Here is a 13,124-nt window from a genome sequence, read left to right on the forward strand (position 1 = left end):
GCTTTTCTCGTGCAAATCACGTTGTTGTAACGCAAACTAGTTTCTATTAACATAAAAAGCCTCCAGCCTCGCTTTTATTCAATGGCCTGGTAACGGAGCACAAAACTGTAAACGCAGTTGACATTGATGTGAATTAAGGGGAACCCGTAGGATACGCGATTTAAAGCACATCTACTTCAGTACAATATAAAGAGTCTCACCGCTTTCTACTGATATACTGAAGGCGAAACAAAGGTACGTGTGCTGAAAGCGTTATAATGCATCACCCTAGTCTCGCCCGTTTGGTTTCGGAATATGAGGCACGACGAGTCATATTTGGTAAGGATTGTAAAAAGACAGCAAGCTGCTTGGCTTGTATATACATCAACAGAATGGTTTATAATTTTTGGAGTTTGTTCTTACCTATTAGGCTTGTACTTGAACTGAAATCAAGCAGTGCGTGCATTCTCAGGATTACTATTCAGTTCTGATTATGAAACTAAAATGCTATATGTACTGGTGTATCTAATAGACAGTAATGCTGCGGTACATTTCGTTGATAGTGACAACATTTATCATTGATAACCACAGCAACGGCGCATCGAAGTCAATGGGACTTAGTTTGTTGAGGAAACGAAAGTATCCTCAAAGTGCCGAAATTTAACCCGGACCAACCCATTTCTACAATTCTAGACCGTGAAGAAGTGGAGGAAATGTAAAGGGAAAGAAAATACAAAACTCTAGCTGATAAGCCACTGATCTGAAATTCGTGCATGATGTAAAATGAGAAAGGAAGACACTACAAACTCCCCTTGCACCAGATCGCGGGAATCGAAAGATCCCTCATATGTCTAAATTGCATGCAGAAAGAAACGAAATAGTTGTAATTTAAAACCTGTCCTGGTGTTCATCAATCAACGAATGTCTGTATAACTATAACCAATGTCACGCTATTTTAGCCAAACTTCAGAACACTAAAACACGTCTTTGCATGAATGAAGACCAAAAAATAATGCATTACTTTTGCTGCCAATAACCATTGAAGTGCACTGAGGCTATTCTTTGTTATTATTCAACACATTGTGACAATCTCCAAATATGGTCATAGCGCGCACAATATTCGTGGTGCGTACTCAACAGATATTCTGCCATATACGTAATTTTGTGCGTCGCTGAGAAAAATGGTAGTTTTTCCAGCTTTTTTTTTTCTTTGCAATAAACGTAAAAAATTGTGCTTTGTCATCAATGTGTTGAATAATAAAACAATAATTGTCCTGCTCAATCTTGCAGAATATCGCCTGATTTTAGCCAACTCGGCCTGCGGGCCTCGTATTCCGCGCGATTTCGCAGGATAATTGTTAATTGTCTGCAGCCAAGGGCGGAGAGGATGGAAATGGATTGAAACTTGAAAAAAACTGGCCAGTTTTTTCAAGTTTGGAGACGTTGTCTTCAGAGAGTTGTCAAAAATAAACAGGAATAGCCCGTTGTGCCATAAATGTATTTCATTTCTCGTCAGTGGGTTGTCAGGAATGTTTTACGTGTGAGCCTAAGTACTAATCATTATTTAGATTTTTATCCAGTTTTGACCTAAAAACAGCAAATTTAGCATGACAGTGCCCCTTTAAAGCGCATGGCAAGTTTAACTTTAACAAATCTCTTTCGATTGCATGAATCGCAGCACATTTGAAAACGAGATGCTTCCGTGAGGCATACACTGGGTTGCCTGTGGTACGTGTTACAGAAAATCAGAAGGCATTGAATTGTGTGGTATTGAACTACAGCATTCCAGTCTCTGAAGAATAACAAATAAAAGAGAGCAGAAAGAAGTTTCCGGGACGGTCAATCTAGAATAAAATATTTACGACATGAAAACAACATTAATTTTGAACCGTGAATATAGAATATAAAAAGTTACGATCAGCGACAAACATTTTGGGAGAGTTTTGCTACGTTCAAATAAATCGCAAAATCGAAAGTGACATGGCCGGAATTCAGCGGGAGCCGTGATTAAGTTACCGCGGCATGTTTACTCGCCAAACAGTGAAGCATCTGTGTCAAATGATGGCAAGATACCGGGTTTTTATAAGTTTCTTTTTCTGTCAAGTGTTTAAAGTTTGACAATAAAATGAGCGAAGGCAAAACAAAAATCACAATCGCCCAACTCTTGACGTAATGAACATTTGTTTATGCAAAGTCAAAATTTACTCTCCAAGATGCGTACGACGTTATTTATCACCAGGTAATTCCATCATTTTGGAATTTTAACTTTAACAAATCTCTTTCGATTGCATGAATCGCAGCACATTTGAAAACGAGATGCTTCCGTGAAGCATACACTGGGTTACCTGTGGTATGTGTTACAGAAAATCAGAAGGCACTGAATTGTGTGGTATTGAATTACAGCATTCCAGTCTCTGAAGAATAACAAATAAAAGAGAGCAGAAAGAAGTTTCCGGGACGGTCAATCTAGAATAAAATATTTACGACATGAAAACAACATTAATTTTGAACCGTGAATATAGAATATAAAAAGTTACGATCAGCGACAAACATTTTGGGAGAGTTTTGCTACGTTCAAATAAATCGCAAAATCGAAAGTGACATGGCCGGAATTCAGCGGGAGCCGTGATTAAGTTACCGCGGCATGTTTACTCGCCAAACAGTGAAGCATCTGTGTCAAATGATGGCAAGATACCGGGTTTTTATAAGTTTCTTTTTCTGTCAAGTGTTATAAAGTTTGACAATAAAATGAGCGAAGTCAAAACAAAGATCACAATCGCCCATCTCTTGACGTAATGACCATTTGTTCATGCAAAGTCAAAATTTACTCTCCAAAATGCGTACGACGTTATTTATCACCAGGTAATTCCATCAATTTTGGAAATAGCAGCTACTTTATTATTCATCGGCGTCACAATTTTTCACTGATTTTGGGGCTCATTTTGTTGAAACTCAAGCACGCTTCCAACAGGCCTGTGAACCCTTCCTATCGAGTGCGTCATGGGTGAATCCTGATCTGATATTTTTTCTCATAAAGAGCTTGCATAGTTCCACTTGATAAACTGCCGTTTTCCATTTCATTCTCCTTCTTCCCTCAATAAAGCAATGAACAAATAATGCCAAAATCCTTCAAGTTTGTCAGTACATCTTCACAAATTGAAAACTTAATACATACTATGCGAGGTGATAAAACAAAAGGTGTAAAAGTGTACATGTAAATGGTGACAAATATAAATAAATAGTTTTAAAGATCAAAAGTCAGCTGACGCAGCGAAAAGGCAATTATCAGATCTAAGTAACAAAATCGATCACACTCTTCATCCTGTGTTCAAGAATCGTAAAATTTCTGAAGTCCTCAAGATGTGTGAGTCCAAATCGCCCATAATTAGCCAACAATGCGTTGTGAACAATTACCAATGTGATTTGTGTGATGCAGTGTATGTTCAGCATTCGGCAAGCACTTAAAGAACGACCACGGTCTGGAAACCATCGGTCACCTCACCAACAATTTTTCTGTTTTGAAGAAGTGCAACAGAAAACTGGACTGTCTGATTTATGAAATGTTATAATATTCATAAAGAAGATGAGGCCATGCTTAAATACACAACCCAGGGGCACCCAACGAATCTGTTCCTCACATTATCTGTTCCCCAGAGGAATCTTGCTGGCTGGCAAAAATACAGGTGTTTCGATGAGCTGGCTGGGAAATTTTGTTATTGATAGAGGTTTTGCCTGGAAATTACTGACTTTTTCTAGCATTTCAATCCGAGCTGGCTGAGGACGACTAAAAAAAAAAAAAAAAGAAAAAAAAAATTAACCCCTTCCCTCTGCCAGAGAATAGTCACAAACATACGACGGCTGGTCAGAGTGATTGAGCTTGCGGAAAAAAATCTGTTTTGTCCCGGTTTTGTCGCTTTTGTTCGGTCGTTTTAGATCGAGGGATTTGAAAGCGCGCGGCATTCCTGGCTGGGAAATAAATTTGATCAGCTGGCTGGGAAACCAACCAATTTTATCTAGCTGGCTGGGAAATTTCTTGTGTGTCTTGCTGGGAAAAAGGAACAGATAATGTTTTCCCAGCAACACTGAGAAACACCTGAAAATGCCTTAATAACATTTATTTTCATTAACTGGGGTATAATAATACATTTTACAACAAATTGGTCGTTGGGTGCCCCTGACAACCAGATTCCATACGCGCAAAACTATTTATTTAAATTTGTCACCGTTTTACATGTACACTTCTACACCTTTTGTTTTATCACCTCGCATGGTATATATTAAGTTTTCAATTTTATTCTCTCTTCACTTGAAAATGATGACATGGAGTCATCAAAACGTTGTGTGAAACTTCCCCAAAACTTCTTTCGCTTATTTTAATCCTTAAATGTTTAATCAAATTTAACCTTATTCGAATAATAATAACAACAACAACAACAACAATAATAATAATAATAGTAACCTTGTTTAAGAGTCAATGGATTTAGAAAAAGATCACTAATTGGGGACACTAACGAAGTTAACTCAAATGAAATCAAATATTGGTTTTTGTGAAGAGGGGAAAACCGGAGTACCCGGAGAAAAACCTCTCAGAGCAGAGAAGAGAACCAACAAACTCAACCCACATATGGCAGCTGGAAAACGATCCCGGGCTACACTGCATTGTGGGAAGCGAAAGCTCTCACCACTGCGCCACCCCTGTTCCCAAGATTTTAAGTCCAAAACAATAAGGGCGTCAATAGCTCGGGGAAGCCGCTCTATTTTTTTTTAATGACCCATTCCCGCGAATTATCGACAACAAACGTCCCGCAATCACGCAGGAAACATAAACTTAGCTGGAATTTACTGGTGCACGAGCTTAATTTGTATACCTATCACTTGTCTCAACAGAAAGGCCATGAGAGTTTGTCAATTGCGTCAGCTTCGGATTACAATCCCCAGAATTGCTACATTCCTTTCCGATGCCTCCCGAAAAACACCTTTTGGCATAGCAGGTTACATTCGCCTATCTTCAACACAAGCAAGAATCCAAAGAGTCAGCTTCAAGCCTGTGCCTATAAAAGAGCTAACGCCTAACTTGAAGTCGAGGCTTAGAGACAGACCTTTTATGGTGGGTTCACGAGGCGAAGGCTTCCCAGAATACCTTGCAGAGCCAAGAGAGTCGTTGCCACATGCGTTTTTTGTTCATAACCCGTACCAGGCCTCTCTGGCAGAACTAGCCGCGCAGTGTATGGAATATGTTGAAGAAAACCTCACACATGACCCTGCTATATTATTCCGAAATCTACCGGCTCAAACTGCTCAGGATTTTTCGACCATTGCTAAAGCCATTCCGTGGCAACGATTGGAGTATAAAGGTGCGCCAAACTACCGCAATAAAGTTGACAAGGATGCAAGGACCTACACTGCTAATGATGATCCGAGTCATTTATCAATGACACCTCACAACGAATTATCGTATACAGATGCATATCCATCGAAGGTAAGAATGGTTCAGTAATCGATGTCGTTTTCACGACAGTGAACTCTCGACCACACTCGAGGCCAGCTTGTGATGTCTGCCTGAGACAGGTGAACGATTTACAGAGAGACAGTAACTTACTAAATGATTCAAAATAAAGTAGCTGGGGCGAATGCTGGAGGGACGATGGATGGTTCGCTCGAACCCCCTGTAAAATTTAAAAAACGGTCATACACGCGTGGTTTGTGACAAAAAATTAAAAGGACAAACATCGCCTAGCTAAGAATAATCCTTGTTTAAAATTACAAAGTAATTCTTTCAAAGACATTAACCTAGAATGATGACCTCGATGATCCTACACTCGAAATTTACTTTTCCAACGTTTACCTTTTAAATCTCCAGCAGGAAATGCACCTAGACCACGTAGAGTGGTCTGCCCAATTTTCCGAACCTCAACTGACGAAATCCTGGATTCGCCCCAGAGTAGATATGGAAGATTCAAGTGACGTAAGAACGGGGTTCGCAGCCGCAAACAAACAAATGAATTGAAGAAACTGATCAAGCGGCAAGCAAACCAAAGGAACCCGGCCATAATCGGACAGATGGACGGTCTGACGCACGAGCGGAAGACGCAAACGTAGTACGGGCAGCAAAAAGGAATTTAAAAAGTAATTAAACGGAGGAGAGATAAAAACAGATCAGCTGAAAAACACAAAGGACCTCACGTAGACTAAGATCATGATCGACCCACAAACGTACTAATGAACTCATAAGAGGATGACAAACGTTCGGAAAGATGGATAGCAGTGCGGACAAAAGAAGAAAAGATCAACGGATATGCAGACCGAATGCCCAACGAAAAGACGGATAAACGACCGAACGAAAAAGTGAGAAAGAGATTATTAATCGATAAATTAAAGAATTATTTCATTCAATGCTCCCTCAATTAAATAATGGATTCGCGTAGTAAGAGAATAAAAACAACCCATGCTTGCGTCACAAAAATAAAAAAAACCATGCATATAGACCCATTTCAGTAATTCCCAGTCTGGAGGACAAAACAATGGTTGTTCTGTCCACTGTAAGAAACAAACCTTTCAAATGCAAAACAATCTTATTGTTTTGTTCTCCAGACTGGGAATTAACTGAAAGGGGTCTGTTCAGTTTTTAAGCTTCGCTGTTCCTCTTTCTTTACAGATTTTCTTTTTTTGTGTGCAAGAGCCCGGTGAGGGCTGCGGAGGTGAAACACCGTTGGTTAGAAACAGCGAACTTCTCGCCAAATTGGATCCTGATGTTGTACGAAAGTTTGATGAGAAACAAGTGCGATACGTCAGATACTTGCCCGACAAGTCCAATGGAGAATACTTAAACTGGCAACATGTGTATCAAACAGACAACAGAGAGGTAAACAACACGAACAAAAACGTCTAACTAATTTTCTTTGCTTTCCGAAGCCACTAAGGAAGGTATTAAAACAAGGACCATATCTTGTAGTGATTTAAGTAGACCAGAGCTAAGTTAAACGAAATTAAGTACGTTTCGAGATAATGACAAGCTTAAAGCAACGATAGAATCCGAGAGTGTCAAAGTGCCAAGTCTTTCTAAGTTTACATTTGAACTCGCTTTGAAACCGAGAGTGAACACAACTCGAAAATGACCTCTTGATTCTTGATACCACATCACAGAGGCCTCTGCTCGTATTTTACAGGCTGTAGAAGCACAAGCCAAAAAACAAGGCAGTAATATTACATGGAATCCCTCTGGAGATTTGTACGTCTGGCAAAACAGACCGGCTAGTATTAACCATCCAATAACAGGCCAAAAGACCTGGTTTAATCAAGTAATAACATCTAACGCAACGTATTTCCGCTTGCTGCCAAAGTTTGATGGGATTCCGGACAACAAACTACCCAGTAATACCTATTACGGTGACGGAAGCGCGATTGAGCCAGCGGTATTGCAACACATTGTGGCCAGCAAATGGTCATGCGCAGTTGGATTTAAATGGAAGAAGGGCGATCTGTTAGTCCTGGACAACTTGGCTGTGCAGCATGGAAGAGTTGGATTCAAAGGGGACAGACAGATATTAGCTTGCATGACAGTGTAACAACTTGAAAGTATAATATCGAGTAGCTTATTGATTCTATGGCTGTTTTGAATCGAAACTGAGATCTTGGAATAGTCGAAACAGTGGAATAGTCTTCCTGAAACATGAAGGCAAGCAGAATCTCTACGTAATTTTAAGTCTCTTTTACACAGTTATTATAATAGCAAGTAAGACACGGCATTCATGGAAAACAGGCTTTTTGCTTTGTATATACTGAATTGAATAATTTTAATACTGTAATTTAGTTGAATCAATGTAACTTAGGTTTTTTATTTTTCATGCCTGATAGTTTTTTTAAAACCGTGTATAAATAAAGATTGACTGAAACCAACCTCGTTCCAGGGATTTTCCCTGCCTAGGGCGCCTGCCCCCTCCTCGGCGAAGAAAACTCCTGGAAGCAAGGTTGGAATCGAAACGAAAATTGAAAGGAACTTGTAACAAGGTGACATATTATACGGTAGCGCAAACCTATACGAGTATCAATTCACATCAAGCTAAATTGACTCGTTCCCCGGCATAATTTTTCCTTCACCCTGCAAAGAGATCTAAGGAAGTTCGAAACTGTGAAAACCATTAAAATTATGTAGTGGACCCCATCAAAACAAACCATAAACTTACGACTGAGTTCTTGCGAACATAGGGTTGCTTATGACGTGAGACACATAGTCACGCTCAACAGTTTTTTTGGTCGCTAGGCAACTCTTGCATATGACCAAGGAGCAATGAGTTTCCTTGCGCTTTAGAGCGATTTTCAATTGAGTGTCGTAAAATCAAAACCAAAGTAATTACTTTAGCCAATCAGAAAGGACGGAGACAATCCGGTAAACCAATCAAAGCTCGAAGTAATTACACGTAGCCGACACAAAGCGCAGGAAATTGTGCACGCGCGAGCAAAATTGGTTTTGGTTTCACTTCTGATTGGTTGAAAAAGTGGCGCGAGAACTTTGAACCAATCACTGAGTGAACTAATCATAAACCAAAGCAATTTGCTAATTACTTTGGACACTCAATTGAAAACCACACTGCCACAATATTAGGAGGGAATGGTTGGTGCAGCACTTCCTCTATGCTAATGTGTTCAGGTTTCTATGTGCTATCGTAAGGAGGCCGAGCAAAAGACGTTCTTTACTCAAGGACGGAACCGGAAGTGAACTTTACGCTTTAACCCAATCATTTCTAACAGATAACCGATGCTTAGCAATTTAAGTGAGGTAGTGTTAAGACAAGTTAAAAAGGAAAACAGCTCACTTCGGGTAGCCATTCTGGCCCAAAAACGTCATGCGTACTAGCTTCCTATATATAAACAGGCACCTTAAGATTTAAAATGTAGCATTTATATCAGCAAAACAATGGCTTTGCACATGCGTTTTCAACTTTTGTCATTTTCTTTCCCGTTTCCTGCAAAATCTGCAACTTCACATAACCAAAGCGTGAACACACATGCGCATGAATGTCAGTGGGTAGTTCTGCTGGCTCTTAAAAATCGCGAAAAAGTTTTTAAAAAAGTGAACTTGCAATTTTCCATTACGGTTGGTTGCCTCTCTCCAATTGGCTTTCTTTTACATGTCTTATGACACCCAGTCCCGTAAATCAAGTGATCTATGATCCTCGCAGCTCAAGCTTCACTTGATTTCATATCCGCATTTCAATATATGATTCATTTCATTTTTCATTTCATCGTTAGCCCCGTAAATGTCACGCACTTTCATCAAAGTTCTACTCAATCGAAATTGTACTTTCCATGTAGCTCAACACAACCATCAACGTGTAAATATTACCTCGAATAAAGAAAGGCATTTTACCAAACCTTTTTTTTTATTTCAACTGTTTTTTAAATCGACATTAATTCTTTACACTACTGCAATAAATTGCGGTGAACTGTATTGTTTTAAGATCATTCATTTTTTCATTCACTCGTTCATCCAAAATGGCGACTAATCCTGTAGCTATCCCAGATTGCTATTTTCATTGGTTCCTATGACCTGCAGATCCTTTGGTTATCAGGTGCATTGTTTCAGCTGCTGTATCATCTATTGAGTCCCATTCTCCAATCACAGACCGCGTCTGTAAAGGTACAGGATCTCCTAAAACGGCAACCTATGTTATTAATTTTCTCAATGGCCTTTTCATTTGTTGAATGTTACTTGATTTTGCAGCTTGTCGATGGTGAGCAAACCAGTTCAAGTGTAGAGATCATATAGAGACTTGACGTAAAGACTTTTCTCCAGGTCGCTCGCTGTCGTTTCTTGCCAACTGTAGAACAAAACCTGCAACACAAAAACAGCGTGAGCGAGAGAAAGCATGGGCAAGGTTTTGTATTTTTGGTCGTATTTGATGCGATTTCAACCATGCTGTTAATAGCGGACAAAAATGATGATGATGATGATTGTGGTGGTGGTGATGATGATGATGATGATGAGAAGGATGATCTTGATGAAGATGTTGATGTGACAAATTATTCGCCAATTAGGATTCGAGTTCTGTTTTTTCCATAGTCAGCCAACGAATTAGTGTGCGCGCGATTAAATGTTCTAAACAAATACTTTATTAATCAGTGTCACAACATCAGAGTCACGCTTTCAACAGACCTGTTTATTTGCCACCACGGACGGACGGACGGTCGCTCGCTCGCTCGCTCGCTCGCTCACTCACTCACTCACTCACTCTTACAACCCGGTGACATAGTGTGTAGTGCACTTAAAGTGCACTACCACAAAAATCAAAGCTCAGAATTTTGCCAGTCAGTCAGTCAAAATGTGAAGAAAAAGAGGAGGTGATCTTTTGATCATAGTAGCACTTTAAAGTACTTAATCACTTTAATGTGATCATTAACGCCATTCCAAAAATAAGCAGAAAATTGGTTTGTTGAAGATGGTACTATTCAACAATTATTATATGGCTTGTGTTTGTAGCCGATATAACGCGCGCTCTGATTGGCTAATCGTGACTGAATTGTAGGGCATTATTCTCCCGTAATGGCCACGGGCCGATTACGGTCGTTTTTGTAGGGACCTCGCTGCGCTCGGTCCGTACTGCCACGACCTCGGGCCAATATTCCCCAGTACGGCCCTCGCGCTCGGTTAGTAAGAAGTTATTATTCGCCGAAGGCGAAGTGAATATTGGTGAATACATACCGAGGCGTAGTCGAGGTAAACATACCCCAATATTCACTGAGCCTGAGGCAAATAATTGTTTTAGTGTAATTTTCGACGGTGAATATGCACGAAAAGTGCTTGATTAGCTTAGCAGCCGCGCCTCCAAAATGTTATATTCACCGGCTAGCGCGGTGAATATGCCACTAAATTCTTTTAGTATAAATACACAGGTGATTATACAAAATCGCGCGCTCTCATTGGCTCGCTATCTCGGATTATCAGCCGATAATCACCTCGACGGACAAAATGGCTGCCAGTAGTCGTTTTGCCACTGTAAGTGAAGATGATTTCGCGTTGAAATGTTTTTTTCTCTCTTTTTTGAAATAATCACCTCAGGCGAAGTGATTATCGGTGAATATTCACCTCGACTTCGTCTCGGTGAATATTCACCGATAATCACTTCGCCTTCGGCGAATAATTGTTAAATATTCACCGCTGAACAATTATACTAAATTTGACTAGTAGTGATTATATTAGAAGTATATTTGATTAGTAGTGATTGAAACATGAAAATAACTGTCTACCGTCTTGGAAGGCTCAGTAAGAAGAAATCCATTCTCCGAGAAGCGCCCACGGACATCCATGGCGATCAACCACACAAAGCAAGCGGGCGACTGGGCCTGAATAGACACGCTGAACTCTGCCTTCGAGTTCTGACGAACTTTAACAACCTGAAGAATAAAGTTGATCAAGCTGTCACCTGAAATACATGCTTTTTGAGCAAGAACTGGATTCGAACGAATGTGCCTGGTATATGCAGGGCCCGTTATCATTTGACAATGAATCTCAAAGCAAAACCTACATAACTGCAAAAAAGAAGGCAAGACTCTTTCCCGTTTTGATTTAGCAATCGATATGTCGTACATCCGAGGGCCGTGGAGTTCTTCTTCAAGGGATCATCAATTAAGAAAACACCAAATTAATTAGGACCAATGAAAAAACCTGCAAACTTGCAATTGGCTCACTAACCTGATACAAAATTCATCATATCACATGACATATATATGATTGCTGTTGCATCAAAGTCTACCTCAAATTATCTTCTGTCTGGTTCTATCGGCTCTACACAGACTTACAGAACACATGAATTGGAGTCTGACAAAAAGCAAAGAAAAGACTTCTAAAAATACTGACCTTTAAGTGGGGATCATTTAAGCCGACGGCTTGAGACAAGCTGGTAGGGTAAAATACGTTTGTTGGTCCCAGGTTCTGTCCAGTACTTAAGTCAGCGGGAGTCGTGGTGATGACACAGTGACGAGAGCTGACACATCTGCTTGTTTCTATCAATGTTTTTAAGTCTTCCGAATAAACGAGTTTCTGCAATGAAAAGGAAGATATAAAGGGCGATCAGAATCTCAAGAAAATTATACGCACTTGGTTCAAATTTATTCATTAAACCTGGGCGCACAACCTTCCTCACAACGCCAAAACTTTCATAAATGCATATTTAAGGCATGGCCTCATTTAATTTTGTCTCTTAATCTCAAGAGGAGTTTCACTCAGCTAAAAAAATGCAGAAATTTAACCGAGGATACAACCTTGAAGCCCGAGGATACAGCCTTGAATATTGATAGAGAAAACTGGGCCATTAAATCAGTTTTAGACGAAATAGAGCGGTTTTCAAATGAGTTTCGTAAAAGCAAAACCAAAGTAATTACTTTGGCCAATCAAAAAGGACGGAGACAATCCAGTAAACCAATCAAAACTCGAAGTAATTACACGGAGCCCACACAAAGCGCGGGAAAATGTGCACGCACAAGCTACGATTGGTTTTGGTTTCACTTCTGATTGGTTGAAAAAGTGGCGCGAGAACTTTGAACCAATCACTAAGTGAAGTAATGCAAAACCAAAATAATTCTCTAATTACTTTCGACACTCAATTGAAAACCGCTCTAACTGATTGATTCTGTAACTTAACTGGACGATTTAAGCAATTGTCACTTTGTATACACCTGAAAAATTCAGGTGGCTCCAACGGGACTCGAACCCATGAACCTCTGTGACGCTGGTTCAGTGCTCTACCAACTGAGTTATGAAGCCACACAGTTGGCAGCAGCTCAATTTGTTGGGCTCATAAGTTCCCGTGAAAGGAATGATCTTTCAGGTGTCTATAAAGTGACAATTGCTTGAATTGTCCAGTTAAGTGGAAGGACGACTCAGTTCTTTCGTCTAAAACCCGCAGTTCCAATACACTTTTCTTATAAATCAGTTTTACAATAAATTTGGTATCAAAGAGCTGTTGGGAACCTTTTTTCCCAAAATCATTGGATCCTGCTCTTCTTAATAGGCCATTTCCGAGTGTCTGCCTCCTCTTCAAAGCAACTCTTAAGTGTGAAATCTAATTGCAAAGCAATTAGTTCTACTTTACATATGAATGGAAACTTATTTTCATAAGAAAGACTTCGCACTTAGACTCGCTTTGAAA

The 13,124-nt window shown here is 39.9% G+C and overlaps 2 protein-coding genes across 2 annotated transcripts in view; one reads left to right on the plus strand and one right to left on the minus strand.

Moving 5' to 3' along the window:
• The first annotated feature begins 26 nt into the window (after window positions 1-26).
• Window positions 27-9,321, plus strand: LOC137999975 (dapdiamide synthesis protein DdaC-like). Its single transcript, XM_068846028.1, has 4 exons — window positions 27-234; window positions 4,867-5,458; window positions 6,635-6,841; window positions 7,146-9,321. Exons 2-4 carry the CDS (start codon window positions 4,874-4,876, stop codon window positions 7,542-7,544), a joined length of 1,191 nt encoding a protein of 396 aa, XP_068702129.1. The 5' UTR covers window positions 27-234; window positions 4,867-4,873; the 3' UTR covers window positions 7,545-9,321.
• A 158-nt stretch (window positions 9,322-9,479) lies between these two features.
• LOC137999980 (beta-mannosidase-like) overlaps window positions 9,480-13,124 on the minus strand; it is a 6,404-nt gene continuing 2,759 nt past the window's right edge. The window contains exons 4-6 of the mRNA XM_068846034.1: window positions 11,834-12,016; window positions 11,224-11,370; window positions 9,480-9,811 (exon numbers count right to left, since the gene is read on the minus strand). Coding sequence (XP_068702135.1) covers window positions 9,725-9,811; window positions 11,224-11,370; window positions 11,834-12,016 — 417 coding nt within the window. The 3' untranslated portion in view covers window positions 9,480-9,724. The remainder of the gene's footprint in view (window positions 9,812-11,223; window positions 11,371-11,833; window positions 12,017-13,124) is intronic.

This window comes from Montipora foliosa, chromosome 4 (assembly GCF_036669935.1).
Source record: "Montipora foliosa isolate CH-2021 chromosome 4, ASM3666993v2, whole genome shotgun sequence".
NCBI lineage: Eukaryota > Metazoa > Cnidaria > Anthozoa > Scleractinia > Acroporidae > Montipora > Montipora foliosa.